The sequence below is a fragment of the Cupressus sempervirens genome, chromosome 9 (assembly GCF_028749045.1).
Source record: "Cupressus sempervirens isolate cs-2001-9-10 chromosome 9, ASM2874904v1, whole genome shotgun sequence".
In the NCBI taxonomy this organism is placed as follows: Eukaryota; Viridiplantae; Streptophyta; class Pinopsida; order Cupressales; family Cupressaceae; genus Cupressus; species Cupressus sempervirens.
In genome coordinates this window covers 509,580,380-509,599,990 of record NC_143126.1, presented here as the reverse complement: position 1 = coordinate 509,599,990, position 19,611 = coordinate 509,580,380, and the positions used below count along the sequence as shown (strand labels likewise).

The 19,611-nt window shown below is 35.4% G+C and overlaps 1 protein-coding gene across 2 annotated transcripts in view; it reads left to right on the top strand.

The window, feature by feature from the left end:
* The first annotated feature begins 260 nt into the window (after nt 1-260).
* RPE (D-ribulose-5-phosphate-3-epimerase) overlaps nt 261-19,611 on the top strand; it is a 49,345-nt gene continuing 29,994 nt past the window's right edge. The window contains exons 1-4 of one of the 2 annotated variants that reach the window (XM_089800815.1): nt 261-440; nt 9,350-9,461; nt 18,742-18,882; nt 19,103-19,216. In XM_089800815.1, coding sequence (XP_089656941.1) covers nt 325-440; nt 9,350-9,461; nt 18,742-18,882; nt 19,103-19,216 — 483 coding nt within the window. In that variant the 5' untranslated portion in view covers nt 261-324. Of the gene's footprint in view, nt 441-9,334; nt 9,462-18,741; nt 18,883-19,102; nt 19,217-19,611 lie in introns of both variants that reach the window. The other variant, XM_089800814.1, reaches the window with a different exon arrangement.

Genomic DNA, 19,611 nt, shown 5'->3' with positions numbered 1-19,611 from the left:
CTTAAATTAAAAGCTAATATTATGTTACCCCAATTTGTTCTTTTGACTAAGGAAGTCAGATGAATATTTTTTAATAATAATAATGCACAATAATGAACAACCAAAGAAGAGTAAGAATAGGACAAACAACCTCTCATAGATACTTCCTTGGATAATTAGAAAAGTAGAATTATAATGCGGATAAATCCTTAAAAAAATGTGATCCAGACACGCGTCAGCTACTCTACTATTCATTGCAAACTGCAGATATCCATTCGCTCAGGCCCTGTAACAAACATTTTTTATTCGTAGCTTGCCTCGAGGTCGAAAGTTCGAATTCTAGCCATGTCCACAGCGACTTCAATATGTTATCCAGCGGTGGCAAACGCCCCCCTGTTTCAGAAGACAGGAAGTTTCTCGGGAAAAAAACACAGCAGAGTCTTTCTATCACCCTCTTCAAGGTATTTTCTTCCTCTTCATTCCCAAATGACTTCGGAACATCCGCTCCATACGCTAGGTTTTATGTTAAACCATTTGTAATACCATTTGTAATTGGGCTTCCTGAGCCAAAATAATTGGAGAAATAGATTTCAGCAAGAGCTATAAACTCAGCGACAATTCTTCGAATCTGACAAATATATTGAATCCTAATATGTTTAATACAAACGTTCCAAAATTAGTTTCAAATAAAATTGTGTAGACAGCTTCAAACATCTAATCAAATGTCCATTGTAATATTATTCCTGATAACCTTCCTGGATTGTGAAACTCACTATTCCTGATAACCTCCCTGGATTTTGAAACTAACTTCTACGAAATTGCGTAAATGGAAAAAATAATTTATGCCCCATTGTTTGTTTGGTCCTGCTGCAGTTCTTATTTAGCTAATCTAGAATCGTCGATAGATGAAACCCTATATCGTAATTCAACGCCTGTTGATGGATCATAGGTATTTTCTTCCTCCCCATTTCTAAATGACTTCGGAACCTTCCCTCCGTACGCTAGGTTTTATGTTAAGCCATTTGTAATTGGGCTCCGTGAGCCAAAAAAATTGGAGAAATAGATTTCAGCAAGATCTATAAAATCAGTTGCAAATAGAATTGTGTATCAGACAGCTTCAAACATCTAATAAAATGTCAATTGTAATATTATTCCTGATAACCTCCCTGGATTGTGAAACTAACTGTTCCTGATAATCACCCTGGATTTTGAAACTAACTTCTAGGAAATTGCGTAAATGGAAAAAATAATTTATGCCCCATTGCTTGTTTGGTCTGGCTACACTTCTTATTTAGCTAATCTAGAATCGTCTATAGATGGAACCCTATTTTGTAATCCAACGCCTATTGATGGATCATACAAGGGGATCCCAAACGTGGACGTTTTCCAAATTGCTATCATGTTTTTCCAGAAGCGTTTTACTTTTGTTCAGGGCGGGGGTTTATATCACCCTTTTGAATTCCTCATTGGACAAATGAAAATAAGGCTCAAAATTTAATACAACTAGATAGTCTACATGTAAATTTTTTTTTGTCTATATGAGGTATATTCAATTCATTTTTAATTGAATAAAATGCACGTAATGATTTCTTTTCTAAAACTGAGTGGCATTTCTTTCCAATTCGAAGAAAAAGAAACCAATGACGGACGACAAGGAAACACTATAACAAATGCTCAAAGATTTTTGGAAAATCTGGCCATGTTTTCTCTAATAAATATTCTCAGTTGATTGTAGTCTATTGGTAAACAATACCTACAAGATATATCCCAAATGACCTGCTTTTGATCTTTAGAACTAAAAATGTTCAATTCGTTTTCAATTGTATTTAGATTATACAAGTTTATAGCAATTGTGAACTGTGAGGAGGGTATGAGAATCTCTTATTACAAAGCAATTTTTGTTCCATCCATAAAGCAATGCGTAGGAGACCAAGGATTCTAGTTGTGGAAGCTTTACACTCTTACTAATGTTTCACTCTAGTCTCGCTTTCTGTCCGGGAAAAGTGAGTTTTTTACCATATTCCCTTTCCCTTGTTTAGGAAGTTCTTTATCTGTACTTAAAGTTCAAACCTAAAATTAATTTTAGTATTGCAGCTATGACTCATTTTTGCAGCTATGTTATTTATTTATAATTAAGGTCTTCATAGTGCCATGTTAAATTGGTCTTTTAGTGTTATAGATGGCGGAAAAGTTTTACAAGGTTTTATTTTATGCTAAGTTACCGGTTCGGGTTCGGTTCCAAGTTTGAAGTTTGAGAACTGCTTCACAAATTCGTCAAAATTTTGGAAAGGTGTTTGGGTTCGTTAGGCCAAACATATAAAAATTATAAAAAGTATATGTATATATACATATTCATGAAGCATGAGTTAAAATTAGAATGTAGCATAGTAGCATAAACACATTTAAATAACAAAAAGACCATAAACTTGTAATCATAGTGATCTTACTATCATATGGTCATAGTGCTCATACCATCATATAGTTCAACATCAAAGATTCAAAATATTAAAAATAAATTATAGCATCAAGTTTAAGTATCATTGTTTCACGTTCATTGTTCAACTAATGGAATAAAAATCTATTAATATTCTAAGTTCAATCTTTATTTTCTTCTTCATATTCATCTTCTTCTACTTCTTCATTTTCTTCTTCTCCGGCATTAGTTGTCTCAGCAATAGAGCTAAGGCCAATTGGATCAGCAGCAGCAAAAATGCTGACGGCATTAAATTCTTAAAAAAATGACAATGAGAGGCCACCAAAAGCATTTCATAACAACCTTTTAGGGTTGTGGACACCAACAACTTAATAAATTTTGCAAAAAAAAAAAACACTTCACTGCCGCCCACGGGGCCCAGAAAGCATGTGGTTCGAACTGGGTTCAAACTTGGTTCAATTTTTTTTGCCTGGTTTACCAAGTTTGAACCAGATTGAATGAGTAGGTAAAAATTGGAACCCTGCCCGAACTGGACTGCAAACTGGGCCCAAACTTCGAACCAGTTCAAGCTTGTGCAGGTCCGGGGGGTCTAGGGAGGAACAATGGTAACATAGAAATTATGGTGAGTGGAAGTTTTGGCATTCACGTGATGGGATATCAAATAATAAAGAAGCATGTGGATTCATAGTTTGGTAGCTGTTGGGCTTTTGCGGTCATGAATTCTTCCTTCATATGCTTTTCACTTCGTCTATAATCTCTTAATGGATTTTTTTACACAGTTGGCTTTTCAGCAAGGAAAAACCTTTTATTTTTTCATTAAAGTGGGGAAGCCCCTTTCAAATATGGAGATGATGGGTGTAATCATGTTGCTTTTGTGAAATTGCAGATCCTAAATTTGCTTGCCATTGGAATGGTTGATGTGGCTTTTACATGTTTCATTTCAAACATTTACATATTCAAGATGCAAAGCTCAAGGATATAAGCATGATTGCATAATGACCGAACCTAAAATATCTGCTTTTCTATTTTAAATTGAAAAATACAGGGAATTGAAGGAAAGATACACTATCAGTCCATAGCTTAGTGGATTGCCAGGTTCATCTTCACTGGCAGTAACATTAAAGAATCATAAGAGTGTTGCATATGGAGGGGCTTCTGATCATTTTTATCTTTTGTCTCAATTCTAAGCAAAAAAAATGCATGCGATTCAATTAGTGTTCTATTAGGTATATCCCATAGTAACACGGGGATGTGTCCCCCTCCTTTTTGCCCCACATCCTGGAGACTTGGATGCACCGGGGACTTGGGGACTCTGTTTTGCGATCTCCAGTGGCGCCACCAAATTCTGCCACCTCCGCTAAGGATGGGGGACGTCCCGATGTTGACTATTTGCTGATTTGACTATTTATGTTCAATTTTTGATGTTTCAATTCAACTTAATGTTCAAGTATTTACTCTTTTACATCTTTATATGTTATATTGCAATACATCTTTTCATAACTAACATTTAAAGTACCATATGTATATATATATACACACCCCCTCCTGTCCCCTGCCACCGTCCCCCCGCCATCCCCACATCCCGGAAAGTTGTCCCCCCATTCCGTCGTTCCCCCGTCCCCTAGGGTGGTGCAACTATGGTATATCCCCATATTTTTTACTTCTGATCTAGTCTCTAAAAGAAGTGTCTTATCCTTGCCTATGCTAGTTCTATGGTCTTGTATTTTGCAAATGTTGTCCTAAGTTATGATATAACCCTGGCCCTATCTTTTATGTCTTCCCTTTGTAACTTTTGGCGACTTGTTCCTCCTGAGTGTACTCTCTTAAGTTGTCACTTTATGTTTCTGCTGTCGTAGACTACTCGACCCCATCATAGTTCCCTTTGTATTGGAATAGTAGATGGTACGTAATTGGTTCTCTTTATTCCTTATTGTCAAATAGGACATGGTGTTGTGTCAAGATATTATTGATCGGCTATTGCCCATGTGGTCTATCAAGTTCCACTTGTATTTTGACTGCATACACATGATCAATCTGCATTAGCCTTTAACTCTTTGTTGTAGATTGGCTGGCCCCACTTTCCTTAAAATGCAATTTGAGACACATGGGGGTGCTCATTACACTGTATAATCCCTTTGGATAAGGGAGAGCATTCCTCATTAAAATATTCTCCTGCTGATGTGCAACAAACCTTGTGTGGTTCTCACCATTTGCTTTTCCTAGCCTTGTTGCCATGCTAATCATCTCTATGTCTGCTTATTTGTTGCTTCTGTTCCTATTTTTCTAAACTTTATCTATCTCAGATCCTGTAATGAACCTGTGTGCAGGAGATGTGCCTTAGTGGCCACATTTTTGTATGTGGTTGGCGTGAAGCCTTCAATGCTTGGGTGGAATTCTTGTAGTGGAATTGCGATACCTTCAAGGCCCAACCACTACACCAAAACACCAACTTGGTGGTGAGGGCAATACTCACATGCATTAAGGGTGGCCATGTAGGAATTCCACATGAGCATCCAAGGCTTTATGATGACCCCATATAAACATGTGGCCACCGGGGACATCTCATGTGCGTAGGGACACTACAAGTGGGTGTTGACCTTGAGACCTTAGCTCTAATAGCAATACACCAAAATATTGGGTGGGTGGTGAGGGTGCCATCCACAGGTGTTAAGGATGGGGAATCATTGTTATGACTGAAAAACAACACAATTGAATCCTAATAGCTTTATCATAATTTAACTTGCCGTGGAAATCACCTCCTACTTATCAATTAATGAGCTAAAGGAACTCTATAATGAATTGTTCATAAAGCACGACACTTGCTGAAGGTTCTGTGAATGGGCTAGTGAGTTAAGTTGATTTAACCTTGGAGGAAACTCCACAGTTAAGTGTGCTGAGTTGGAGTCATACTAGGATGGGTGACCTCTTGGAAAGGCCTAATGCTTCACTTTTGTGAGCATCACCTAGATGTAGTGAGTGCTAAGCGTTCTATTCATTCTCATGAGAGATGGGCTATGAGTCAATAAGTTCGACTTGAAAATTACACAGTTGAATCTTGATAGCAATATCATAATTTGCCTCGATATGGAAAATACCTTCTGCTTGTCATTGATGAGCTAAAGGGGCTCTATAATGAATGGTTCATAAGGCACAACACTTATTGAAGGTTTTACAGGGGGTATCCAGCTAAGTTGGCTTAACTTCAGAGAAAACTCCATGGTTAAGTGCACCTGAGTTGGAGTCATATTAGGATAGGTGATCTCTTGGGAAGGCCCAATGCTTCACCTTTGTGAGCATTGTCTAGATGCAACAAGTGTGACATGTCCCATTTATTCTCATGAGAGATGGCTGTCTGTGAATCACTACTCATGAAATATGTTTCAATAAGTTTGACTAAAAAGCTACAAAGTTGAATTCTGATAGCAATATACAATAGTTCTATATTTTTTAATTTTCCAAGTTCTCCCCTAAAGATTTTTACTGCCAAGGTCCATACATTTGCTTTATTGAAGGCAGAGCAACATTTGCAAGCTTGGCAGTGGGCTTGCTTGGAGAAGTAACAAGGGGATAATCTCTATTTTTTTGTTTAGAGGAATGTCATTTGTATTAGGTGTTGGCAGGTTAAGAAAAGGGCATGCTGGTTGTGCTTCATCTAGTTAGTTTGTATATCAATCAGATATTTCGTAGCAACAGATAAATTTCAATTCAGATGTCTTTTTTTCTGAATAGGCTGGAATTTTTTGCCGGGTTCAACACAAATAGCATCACCTAAAAAAGATGCTATTTAATCTGAAGTATTCTAGCATTGCAAAGGTAGCCCAAGGTATTCTACCCAAACAAGGATGCATAGAACTCTACGCTTGGAGACTTAAAAGTATTGCGTCTGGTATGTAAAAACAATAAGAGAGATGTATGGTGAAACCAAGAGTCCTGTTTGAGGATTGCTTAAGCAAAATAAAAAAGGAATAACCCCTTTCTGAGATTTAGGACAGCATCAAGGTGGATCCCAAGCCAACTCCAAATATACACTTGCCTTCTCTTTAGGTATACCATGTGGTGTATTGATATCTAGGAGTTCAAAGAGGAATTTGCTCTTATGTGCTTTATTAATTTTATGGCTGCTCTACACTTTTATTAAACTGCCTATGACTGGCTCTTCTTCGACTACAACACCAATTCCTGTTTTTAGTCTACTACCACAGAAATACTCAATTGTATTTTCTCATGGCTTATGTTTTTCCTCCATCTGCAACCAGGATTTCACATGTGTACAAATAGATTAAGGCCTTGCTCAATTTTCAAATCTGTTTCATGCATAGTCAAACTTGCTAGCTCAACAGGCAGAAAACAAAACTGTCAATGACCAATCAGCATGGCAACAAGGGGCCTGAAAGCACCAACTGACGTGATGCTCAAAAATTTCAGGACAAACAGGGGATTATGAATTTGTACAAGTGAGCATTCTAAAACCTATCAACTAGAACCCAATGGCATAAGAACTGATTAAGATGGTGCTCTGCCCCCAGCACCCATGATGGGAGCTGCCCCTTGACCCCTTCTTTAGATCTAAAAATTAAAAAATAGAAGTTGTTTTAGGACCATGTTTTCCATGGATGAAATTTGTAAAATTTAAATACAGATTTGTAATTTATAATCATATGATACTATGACGTGACTTGATCTTGTTTTTTGATCTATGAATGAAGAAAAAACTACTTATAGCTCTGTAAATTCAGTTTAATGCATGTTTATCATGAGTGTTTTACAAATTTGTGAGTTTTTTTAGGGGGTTTGTTGAGTTTTTGAAATCAAAGAAGTAACAAATTTGGATACAGGCCATGCCAAATGATCAATTATGAACATATGTTGAATTAGAGGACCATAATGGAATTGGAAGCATATAATGAAGTAGGGATATCTGGACTAATGATCTAGCATGGTGGCAAGTGATCACAGATTTGAGGAAGTCCTACATCTTGATTTCCTCTTATGCATTAGAAGAAGTATGCCAAGAGGAGTGAAATATTATGTAATTTGGGGAGAGGAGCCATGGCTAATAAATAATATGAGATTATGGATTAGCCAATTCTCGCTCCACATAATTGCTGGTTACTTATATTGGATCTAATAGGTAGCTTTTCTATTGGAGTTTTCTTTAAATTTGTACAGTGTGGTTTAAGGTTTTACCCCCTTCCTCATGATCACCTTTTGAGCACATGAGAGTTTGTTAAAGGATACCATTTCTTGTGCTGAAACTTTCCTCTCTAAAATCTGTATCAGTTTTCTTCTCATTAGCTTGTTTTGTGGGCCTTTATATGGAAGCCTCCATAGTTATATGATAACTTAACATTTAGTTTTAACTAGTGAGTGGCCTTCCAATTATCACATAAATCACAGCTTCAGAATTACATGTCAGCAAGGGAAATATGATAAATTGAAATTATTAATAATTTAATGCATATTCATGATTCCTCTTTTACATGGTCACCATGGTTCTGTAAACATGCTTTGCACAGATCTTTAATTACAGTCCTGAGAAGGTATTTCTGTTGAGTAATCACTAATTCTTTTTACAATTATGTGGCCATATGAAAAATATGCATGCTGAGAAATACTCGGTATCCTCTTCATAGATATTGATAATCCTTATCAAAACAATGAACAACTTGAAGTGGAAACCTTTTAACTGAAATATTTGAAATCTGTTGTCTCTTGAAAACGTATAGTTAGGCATTTACTATATTCAGCAGATTATAATTGTACTTGGATGGAAAGTATATGATGGAAACCTAATTGGTGGAGAAATAAGATTATTGTGTCTGATTTGACTGATTTTTGCCATGGTAACACCATGAATGATAAAATTCGTATAAATTTCAAAGTATTGTGAGAAAAATAAGAAACTTGGATGCTGCAATACTCTGGCCCACAGTTGTCATCACAGATAAATTTCCTATGGTGAAAGTTTAAGGTGAGTTGGAGTACTTAAACTTTGATAATGGAATTACATTAGTGATTCAACAACTTAAATTCAAGATCTGTTTGCCCGTGTGATGTAAACACTAAGATAATACCTGTTGGCAAGGGACTTTTTACCACGCGGGAATACAAATAACAACCTCATTGTCATAGTATAAGGGAACGGTTTTTTGAGAAAGTGGTTGTGCATGTGCATAAGTGTTTTCAAGTTTTAAAAAAAATGGAAATATTAAATTCAATGAGTGCAGAAGAATATTAATCTCACCCAGTTGTAATAGCCATATTTTAGGATGTCACCAACAACTCCAGATCTGATATATAAATGTCTGTACAATATCTCTATAAATAGCTGAAATATTGGAACTGAATGTATGCTGCTATCTTTTTGTGAAAGCTGTTGAAATTGAATTCTACAACTCTGTAAAGAATTTAGTCTGGTTTTAGTCTGGCTGATTGGTCTCTACAGTTAAATTGCCTAAAAAGGAGATGTATTGAGATTATATGAATGCCAAAGTTGTAAATCAGACCACAACATAGTGAAGGCACAGGAAAAGATGGATCAACTCTAGTGCCATGGACCTTTGTATGCAGATCCAATGACTATAAGTTAGTGAAAGTACTATATACACATCAATGAAAATATGTATTTAGTCTTTGTTAATATAAATGAGATATCTTAATTTACATTATATGAAGTTAGAACAGCGGCTTTTACCTCCTTTGATGGAGCTTGAAAATATTCATTTGTGCTTTATGAATTCTAATATTTCACAAGTCACAAAATTTTTGTGCTTTTCAACTTGAATATCACTTGAAAGTAGAACAAATGTGATTATTATGCTTCCATCCTTGGTCTTTTTTAGCTTGTATCTTAGTTTATCACAAAGCCAGCTGCCTGCTAAAAGGAAATGGTAGCATTTCTCTACACTGAAAATTTAACAGTGACAACTTTTGCAGGAAAATCAGCACTGTAGTGAAGGCATCTTCCCGAGTTGACAAATTCTCGAAAGCTGACATCATTGTTTCTCCTTCTATCCTTTCTGCAAATTTCGCAAAGTTGGGTGAACAGGTGTTTTTTCAAACTTTTATTAGCAACTAAATTTTCCTCAAATATAAAAATTTAAAATGATCATAAACCAGCATGATAGTTTTTATGAACAATTTTTAACAATTTTTCAGAGGCTACTACTGTTGAATTTTTTAGCTTTATATGAAATTCAGTATATTAAATAATTATTCAATATTAAATACGGGTGCAATATTTGTATGGAGATTTTTTTATTATTTTGCAGGATATATTACACGGGACCCGCACGTCTATATTAATCATCATCTTGGCGGTTATTGAAATGTATTATCAAGATCTTATTCACCTGCGGTTACAGTATGGACATGTAATCCAGCTTGCGGATTCAACTTCGGCGACTCTAATTCACCGTCATGACAAACTGGCGAGTCTTTTCTTTGGCGAGAATTGGACTGATGTTTGATTAGTCTCATTTAAGACTTCTGGACTTCTTCATTTTTGTTAAGCCAAGTCGTATATATATATACGTTTTGCTCTTCCTGGCAGTAGTATTGTTATTCTTATATAATTTGTATCGGTTTCTTGAATCAGTTTCACAAAAGATCTCTGAACTTATGTGAACCGAGTCCTATTTATGTGCGATATTCTCCTTCTGGCAAGTTGGTCGATTTTCCTTATTTGCAATCATAGCTTATTCTTTAGAAGACGATAAGCTATTCATATATTTTGATTATAGCTCTGATGCGATAGAGAGGAGTTATTTGTAATCAGACAACAAGTCTGAACTGTGTAACATTCACTCTTATTCAATAAAGATCTACTTTGAAGGTTGGGTTGTTTCCCTCTGTTAAGAGGGTTTTTCCCAGGGTATATGCTTATGGTTTTCATATATGTTTTCTAGTCTATTTTCAACATGGTATCAGAGCCAGGTTCATAATTTCTAAGTCTAGATTAGATTTCTTTTCATTTTCAATCATGGTGCCTGGATTGAAGGTAGAAGATCGTCTGGAAGGAGCCTCAAATTTCATCTCATGGAAATCCAAAATCTTGTTAGTTCTGGAAGAAAATGATCTTCTTTCATTTGTGGAGTCTGAAGTTTCAGAACCCTCTGATCCTAAAGAAAGTGCAGCTTGGAAAAAGAATAAGATTCTGGCCAAAAGAATTATTATTGACTCCACGAAGGATCATTTAGTTCCTACTATTTCCAATCTGAAATCTGCCAAAGAGATGTTTGATTCTCTGCATAGTGTGTATGAGATAAACAATACCAGCAGAACTTTGGCTCTTCGCATGCAACTTCTTCATATCAAGATGTGCAAAGGTGACTCTGTCGTCTTTTTCTTCTTGAAGATTTCAGAACTTAAGGATCAGTTAAGCTCTATTGGAGAATCTGTCAATGACAAAGAACTGGTAATGCTTGCAATGAATGGTCTTCCTCATTCTTGGGAATCTTTCATTCAAGGTATTAGTAGCAGAAACGATTTTCCAACCTTTGAAAGACTGAGAACTGATTGTATTCAAGAGGAGTGTCGTCTGGAAGCTAGAGGGAGTTCTCGTAAATCTTTTCAAGTAGAAGATCAAGTGCTTACTTCTCAAACTTCTAAGAAAAGAGGAAGGAAGAAATTTTTCAGGTTTGAAGATAAAAACTCTTCCTCCTCTTCTGAATTTAAAAGAAAGAAAGATTTCTCGAAGATTAAATGCTTTAGATGTGAAAAACTTGGTCATTTTGCTAAGCATTGCACTGTGAAACTCAACTTTCATGATGTGACTATATCTGATTCAAAAGCTTCTTCTCCCTCAAGAGATTCTTATGTTCACTCAGAAGGTCTTGTTCTTATATCAGCTTTATCTAGTCATGTGCAAGCTGATCGTAATACTTGGTTAATAGATAGTGGGGCATCTTGTCACATCTCTGGATTCAAGCATCATATCTCAAATCTGATTGAATCAGATTCTCATCTTCAAGTGATTATTAGTGATGATGCATCCTATTCTGTTAAAGGGGCAGGTAATACTTAATTGAAATTAAATTCTGGTATTCCTCTTCATCTAAGTGATGTTTTATTTGTTCCTGGTATCAAGAGGAATTTAATTTCCATATCAGCTTTGGAAGATAAAGGTCTTAATATTGCTTTTTCTAATGGAAATGTAATGGCTTGGAAGAAGGATTCTGATTTTATTTCTGCTCAAATTATTGGTGAACGTCATGGAAGTCTTTACAAACTTGCAGCCAATCAAGTTCATGCTTTAAATCATTCTGCTTCCAACATCAACCTTTTATGGCACAAGAGATTTGGTCATCTTAATTTCCAATCTCTTTCTTCTTTAGGGAAGTTTGTTGTAGGTCTTCCTTCTCTCAGTTCCTCATTTGATGGCATTTGCAAAGGTTGCTCCTTGGGAAAATTTTCGAAAAGTCCTTTTCATTCAAGTGAAAATAGATCTAACAATATTTTAGAGTTGATCCATTCAGATTTATGTGGACCAATGTCATTAGCTTCTTTAAGTGGTTTTTGGTACTATGTTACTTTTATTGATGATTGTTCTTGAAAAACATGGATCTATTTTCTTAAAACCAAAGAATCTGATGAAGTTTTATCCAAGTTCAAGGAATTTAAAGCCTCAGTCGAGAATTTATCTGAAAAGAAAATCAAGACTCTCAGATCTGATAATGGTGGTGAATTTATTTCAGGATCTTTTCAGTGTTTTTGTGTTGAAGTAGGAATCAAGAGGGAATTTTGTGTCCCCTATAATCCTCAGCAAAATGGAGTTGCTGAAAGGAAAAATAGATCTATTGTTGAAGCTGCTAAAGCTATGATTCATGACAAAGATTTGCAGATTTTTCTTTGGGCGGAGGCTTGCAGGACAGCAGTTTATGTTCAAAATAGAAGTCCTCATCGTATTCTTAATAATATGACTCCAGAAGAAGTTTTCTCCGGTTCTAAACTTGATGTAAGTCATTTAAAAGTTTTTGGTTCATCAGTTTATATTCATATTCCCAAAGATAAGAGATCAAAATTAGATCCTTCAAGTAAAAAGGGAATTTTTGTTGGTTATAGCGAATTTGCCAAAGCTTATAGGATTTATATTCCAGGGCAAAAGTCTATTGAACTTAGTAGAGATGTTTCTTTCGAAGAAAATTTTGATTGCTCCAAATCTGCTGATTCTTCTTTTGATGTTGATTTGGATGTTCCTATGGTTCCTAAAAATTCTTCTCCTACTTCGGAAATCTTCTTTGAGAGGGAGGATTCTCCTTCGCCTAAAATTCAAGATATTTCTGAAGCTGAACCTAATGGTCCTTTGAATGAGAAGAAGAGACCATTGTGGGCAAGGAATATTATGCAAGAAGCTGAAAAATTTTCAGCTCCTAAAGGAACCTTTAGGGAAAGTAAACGTCCTCAAACTTTTGATAATTATTCTGCTTTAATTTGTAATCTCATTGACTCTGAACCTTCATGTGTTGAATCAGCTTTAAGTCAGCAGGTTTGGAAGGATGCCATGTTAGAAGAATATGAGTCTATTCTAAAAAATAAAGTTTGGGAGGTTGTTCCTCGTCCTAAAGATAAATCAGTTATTTCCTCTAAATGGTTATTCAAAACAAAACATGCTGCAGATGGAAGTGTTGACAAATTCAAAGCCAGATTTGTTGCCAGAGGTTTCAGTCAAAAAGAAGGTATAGATTATGATGAAATTTTTGCTCTTGTAGCAAGGTATACTTCTATCAGAACCATTATTGCTATTGCTGCAAGTAAAAAATGGAAAATTCATCATATGGATGTAAAAGCAGCTTTTCTCAATGGATTTATTAATGAAGAAGTTTATGTAGAACAGCCTGATGGATTTATTTTACACAACAAAGAATCTCATGTATGCAAACTCCATAAGGCATTGTATGGTCTTAAGCAAGCACCTCGAGCCTGGTATGAGTGCATTGATGGTTATCTTTTGAGGTTGGGTTTTTCAAAGAATGAGGCTGATCCAAACATTTATCTCAAAAGGTATAAAGATCTCATGTTGATTCTTGTTCTTTATGTTGATGATCTATTTATCACAGGAGATGATGAAATGACAGTCAAATGCAAAAATGACTTATCTTCTGAATTCGAAATGAAAGATTTGGGTTTAATGCATTATTTTCTTGGTCTAGAAATTTGGCAACTATCTAATGAAATCATTATCAGTCAAGGTAAATATGCTATTGATATTCTTAAGAGATTTGGTATGCTTGACTGTAAGCCAAATATGACTCCTATGGAATCTAATTTGAAGAGAATTCAAGTAAATGCTGTTGATTCAGAATTGTTTGATTGTACTATTTACAGACAACTGATTGGTTCTCTCATGTATCTCGTCAATACGAGGCCTGATATTTGTTTTGTTGTCAATACTTTGAGTCAATTTATGAGTGAACCCCGGAAATTTCATTTCACTGCAGCTAAGCATATTCTGAGATATGTCAAAGGGACTTTACAATATGGAGTGAGTTTTTCTTGTTCTAATGATTTGAAACTTCATGGGTTCTCAGATTCTGATTGGGCTGGTTGTATTATGGATAGAAAAAGTACTTCTGGTTTTTGTTTCAGTCTTGGTTCAGGCATGATTACTTGGTGCAGCAGGAAGCAAAAATGTGTAGCTCAAAGTACTGCTGAAGCTGAATATTTGGCAGCTTGCTCAGCAGCTCGTGAAGCAATTTGGCTTCGAAAACTCATAAGTGGATTATTTGAAAAATCTTCTGATCCTACTACAATTTTCTGTGATAATCAGAGCTGCATAAAAATTTCTATAAATCCAGTTTTTCATGACAAGTCAAAGCATATAGAGATTAAGTATCATTACTTAAGAGACATGGTTCTTCGGAAGGCTGTGGAGCTGAAGTATATCAGCATTGAAGATCAGAGTGCTGATATTTTTACCAAGCCTCTATCTAAGGTGAAATTTTGTTTTTTCAGAGAAAAATTAGGAATGGTAAATCTTAAGACTTAAATGGAACTAAGTCTAGTTTATTTAGATTTACCTATTATTATTTTTGGTGTGTGATCTAATAAATATTGTAAGATCAGCTATTACAGCTCTTTCACTATGCGATAGTGAATATCATGTAAAGAGAGTCCATGATATTATCACGTTGAGTAAATCCGTGATAATAGTTGTGTGGAATGTTGAGAGATTCCATATCTATTCATGTTGAGTGAGTCCATGAATGAAGGATTAGTTGTGAGTCTTACAAATTTGTCATGATTGATCAAATCCAATAATGAATAAATTTTTTTTTAAAAGAGACATTTCATGATTTTAATCAAATTGGATCCTTGTGCTATTTATTTAACTTACAAATTTCATATAAGCTAAGAGGGAGTGTTGAATTTTTTAGCTTTATATGAAATTCAGTATATTAAATAATTATTCAATATTAAATACGGGTGCAATATTTGTATGGAGATTTTATTATTATTTTGCAGGATATATTACACGGGACCCGCATGTCTATATTAATCATCATCTTGGTGGTTATTGAAATGTATTATCAAGATCTTATTCACCTGCGGTTACAGTATGGACATGTAATCCAGCTTGCGGATTCAACTTTGGCGACTCTAATTCACCGTCATGACAAACTGGCGAGTCTTTTCTTTGGCGAGAATTGGACTGATGTTTGATTAGTCTCATTTAAGACTTCTGGACTTCTTCATTTTTGTTAAGCCAAGTCGTATATATATATACGTTTTGCTCTTCCTGGCAGTAGTATCGTTATTCTTATATAATTTGTATCGGTTTCTTGAATCAGTTTCACAAAAGATCTCTGAACTTATGTGAACCGAGTCCTATTTATGTGCGATATTCTCCTTCTGGCAAGTTGGTCGATTTTCCTTATTTGCAATCATAGCTTATTCTTTAGAAGACGATAAGCTATTCATATATTTTGATTATAGCTCTGATGCGATAGAGAGGAGTTATTTGTAATCAGACAACAAGTCTGAACTGTGTAACATTCACTCTTATTCAATAAAGATCTACTTTGAAGGCTGGGTTGTTTCCCTCTGTTAAGAGGGTTTTTCCTAGGGTATATGCTTATGGTTTTCATATATGTTTTCTGGTCTATTTTCAACAACTACGTGGAGTCTGGATATAGATTTGTGGAGTTAGATTTTTCACTAGGTTAAGATCCTCACAAGTTTTTTTGTGCAGTCCATATTTTAACAAGTTATATCTAAACACCTATTGTCAAATCTAGAATGAGACTCTTAGTTCTTTGCCAATAGAGCACAAGGTTTTTTTAAGGCACTATTAATTTATTAACAAAGAAGGACATTTTGGAAGCAAAGATACTAGTAGAATATCAGGAACATTATGAGAGTTAATGCACACTTCTTACAGATGCCTGGTTAAGGGGTTGACTTTTCTACCAAGTTGGCACTTGAGAAGATGTTACAAATAATAAATTTATACTAGAAGCCACGTTATTGTACTGTCTTGTACTTTCTCTAGGATTTTTACGTAGAGACCCACATCTCCAATAGTTTCCAACTTTCCATACTTGAGGTGAGTGGAGTTGAATCAAGATGGAAATGAGAGGCCATTGTATTTTTCTTTTTTCTGGGTTTGACTGTGTAACACTTTTTTTTAGCATCAACGTCTTGGATCACACTACATGATCTATCATTTGGATCATGTAGTGTGATCCAAGGCGCTGATGCTAAAAAAAGTTATTACACAATCAAACCCAGATGGATCATGTGGTGTGATCCAAGATGTTGAGGCTAAAAAAAAGTGGTACACAATCAAACGCAGAAAAGAGAAAAAATACATTGATATGGATTGTGGAAACCTGATAGTGTCAAAAGAGGCCATAGGTTCAACATTAAAAAACCTGGTTACAGGGGTTCCATGCGAATGTCAAAGAGGAGGCAGATGAGGCCATTGGTGAACTGGTTTTGCCACTGTTATACACTTTCATGTTGCACAATCTCCTTATTACAAGGAGGAATGGCCAGTGGAGGAAAGTTGGTATAACTCATGTGGCTCTTGGCAAGACCGAAATGAGGGCCACAATCTTGAAAAAGCTATTACATGGTTAATTTATATATAGAGGAGATGAAGGTCACATGGGTATCACATGTGGCTATGACAAAATCATGGGTGAGGGGATAGGCATTGGAGAACAATTGCTCATCGATATTATAGTTACATCTAAGGAAGGGCCTTATTTAGTGCTTTTGAGCACTTGGGAAAATTCAAAGGCATAGAGTTGTAGTTTCATGTCCTTATAGATGAAGAGTGGTCATTTTAATGTAGTGCAGATTACTACTAATGCAATGCATGTGTGCAAGGTAGAAAGCAAATAGTTGAGTCCACCTGGAGGCACATCTTTTGGATCCCCTGTTGTGTGAATGCCACAAACATTTCACTCAAGAACACCAAAATTGTGTGGGTCAAAAAGGTTATGTTGGATGCAACACAAATGCAAAAGTTAATGTGCAACTGTCAAATCTCATTGCAATTTGGTTTGGTCTTTTTAAAGGAAGGGATGCCTCAAACCGAGACAATTTTCTTCCAACTTCATTCTATTGGAGACGATACTTGAGCTGTAGGAGCCCTTGTAAGTTATAATCATTGCACATGTTTTGTCGAGATGGGGAGAGTCCAAGACAAAACAGGGAAGAGGGTGAAGGAGGTTGTGGTTAGTGATAGATTTTGACAAAGATGAGATTCATCACAGCTTAAGTATTCCCTATTGTCAGTGTCATTAAATTTGGGGATTTTGATAATTGCAGGTTTGGAGAGTTAAATATGTAAAATTTGGTTATTAACCATTAATGAAATCTACAAAAGGGTAATGAGTAGAGGGCTCCGATCTAAGTGTATTTCACTTAAGAAAGAGCTATGCCTATTTCCTAGGAAAAATACCATGTTTTTGCTAATGGAGTAAATAATTCTGAAATAATTGAAGACTTAGAACAGTGTCCTGGAAAATAAAGTAAAAGACAGGAACCTAGAAAAATACTGAATTTGGAGGAAGTTCCGAAAAGCTGATTTAATACAAATGCATACATGATTCACAGAGTATAATGCAATTCCTTTAGCATCTAAGTGTGCTTTGGCCTGTACACAAAAGTGAATTGTATAGACTACAAGTAGTCAACCTATTCCAATAGCAATCATGATAAAACTGACAATGGCAAAAATTTTATTTAACTTTTATTGAAATGATGCAAATATGCACCAAATAAAGGAAATGGTTTAGTAGCCGAGTAACAGAAATAAGACAAAGATTAGGAACATAAAACCTTTGTGTGATTGATTCACCGACACTAACTATAGTTGGAGAGGAAGGATGGTGGTGATTGCCAGGGATCTTGCCAAATGGTCAAGCCTCTATTTGGTTTTTAACCTCAATGAGCAGTCCAATAGAATTACGAAGTGGAGTTGAATTCTGTGTTTAAGTTCTTAATCTTGAGTGTATTTTGAATTAGAGATAGTAATAATGTGTATAGTGATAATGAAATGAACACTGACAAGCAAGGGTCTATAGAGATACTAAATGTCGTATGTGTCTGGAGGGGAAATGTATAGAATAAAGAATCCAAGAGTGCGAACAATGGTATTTATCATTGTTCCCAAACTCGGACTCTGCTTGGACTTGTCAACAGGAGAGATACACAACTTTTAATGAAGTTTTCAATGGCTAATCCTCTTGGCGGGGTTTCTTGATATTCACTTTTGGAGGCTGTATTTTGCTTGCAAAATGCTACCCTATAATCTTTCGCCTTCTTCTGAATCCTCCAGGAAAATTGATTCTTGAGTGTTTGATAAATTAGTTAATTTGTGGTAGTGAACATCTAAGTGATTTTCAATATTTGATTTCCAAAGACTAGGAATTTTATGTCAATGATTAAAATCATCATTATGGAGTTTCACCTACATTTGCTAATGATTATGATATCATGGAGGTAGAAAATGCAACTTGTTGATAAAACTGCACACACGCGCACACACACACACATATAAACTTAAATAATGTGTATGCAAATATACGTATGTTTTTATCTCTGTGTGATATATATGTGTGTGTCTGTGTACACAGAGAGATATAAATACACACACACACGTATGTTCACTCACTCATTCACACACACACACATAACACATACATGTAGATGTGTGTATGTGTGTGTGTCTTGATGAGGATTTTGTGAAATTAGAAATTTAGAAATTGAATTAATAGAACTTTCTAACTTGTTTTGTGTAGTTATTTAGGAGAATATTGATCTTTTGTGAAATTTTTTCTATGATTTTCAGCATAGTTTGTGACTTTTATTTTGCATAGGTTAAAGCAGTGGAGTTGGCAGGTTGTGATTGGATTCATGTTGATGTCATGGATGGACGGTTTGTACCCAATATTACCATTGGGCCGCTAATCGTTGCTGCATTACGACCTGTGACTGATTTGCCTTTGGATGTGCATTTGGTATAATTCTATTTTATTCCGTTTTATAGCTATCCATTCAATCGTTGTTTAAGCATTAAATTGCCGTATTTGTATATTATGGCCATCATTTAGCAGTTAAAGAACACAGTCTGGTTTTATTTGGCAGTTTTAGATACAGTCAATTAAGTTTGTGTATGATTCGTGGCATTGCATAGAAATGTGTGATTGTTTCATTGATTTACCAATTCATTTATTGTAGATGATTGTGGAACCTGAACAACGTGTTCCAGACTTTATCAAGGCTGGTGCAGACATTGTTAGCATACACTGTGAACAGTCCTCCACAATCCATTTGCACCGAACTGTGAATCAGGTAAAATTTTATCCTGAGATTTGTGCCTTTTTCTTGATGACATGTTACTGGAAATAAAAATTAGAAGATAGTTTCATAACCATTAAAATGCACACCATGAATTAGATCTTCACAATGAAGATTAGTATTGTGTCAGAAAATAGCTTATATTATATTGTGTAAGTACTATTTGTTAAACTCTGCCAATGCATATACTGGAATAATTTGAGGTCTTAGAGAAAGGTAACTGAACCATGCTATTTGGTTTATCAGTTCCCTTCGCATTGGCCATGCATCTACTATGGCCAAATGATCTATTTTAATAACACCTAAAGAAAGGACAGTGCAGTAGATATATTTGGTCAGTAAATATATAGGGCTTTGCAACAGGATTTTTTACATTAAGCATTGCATTC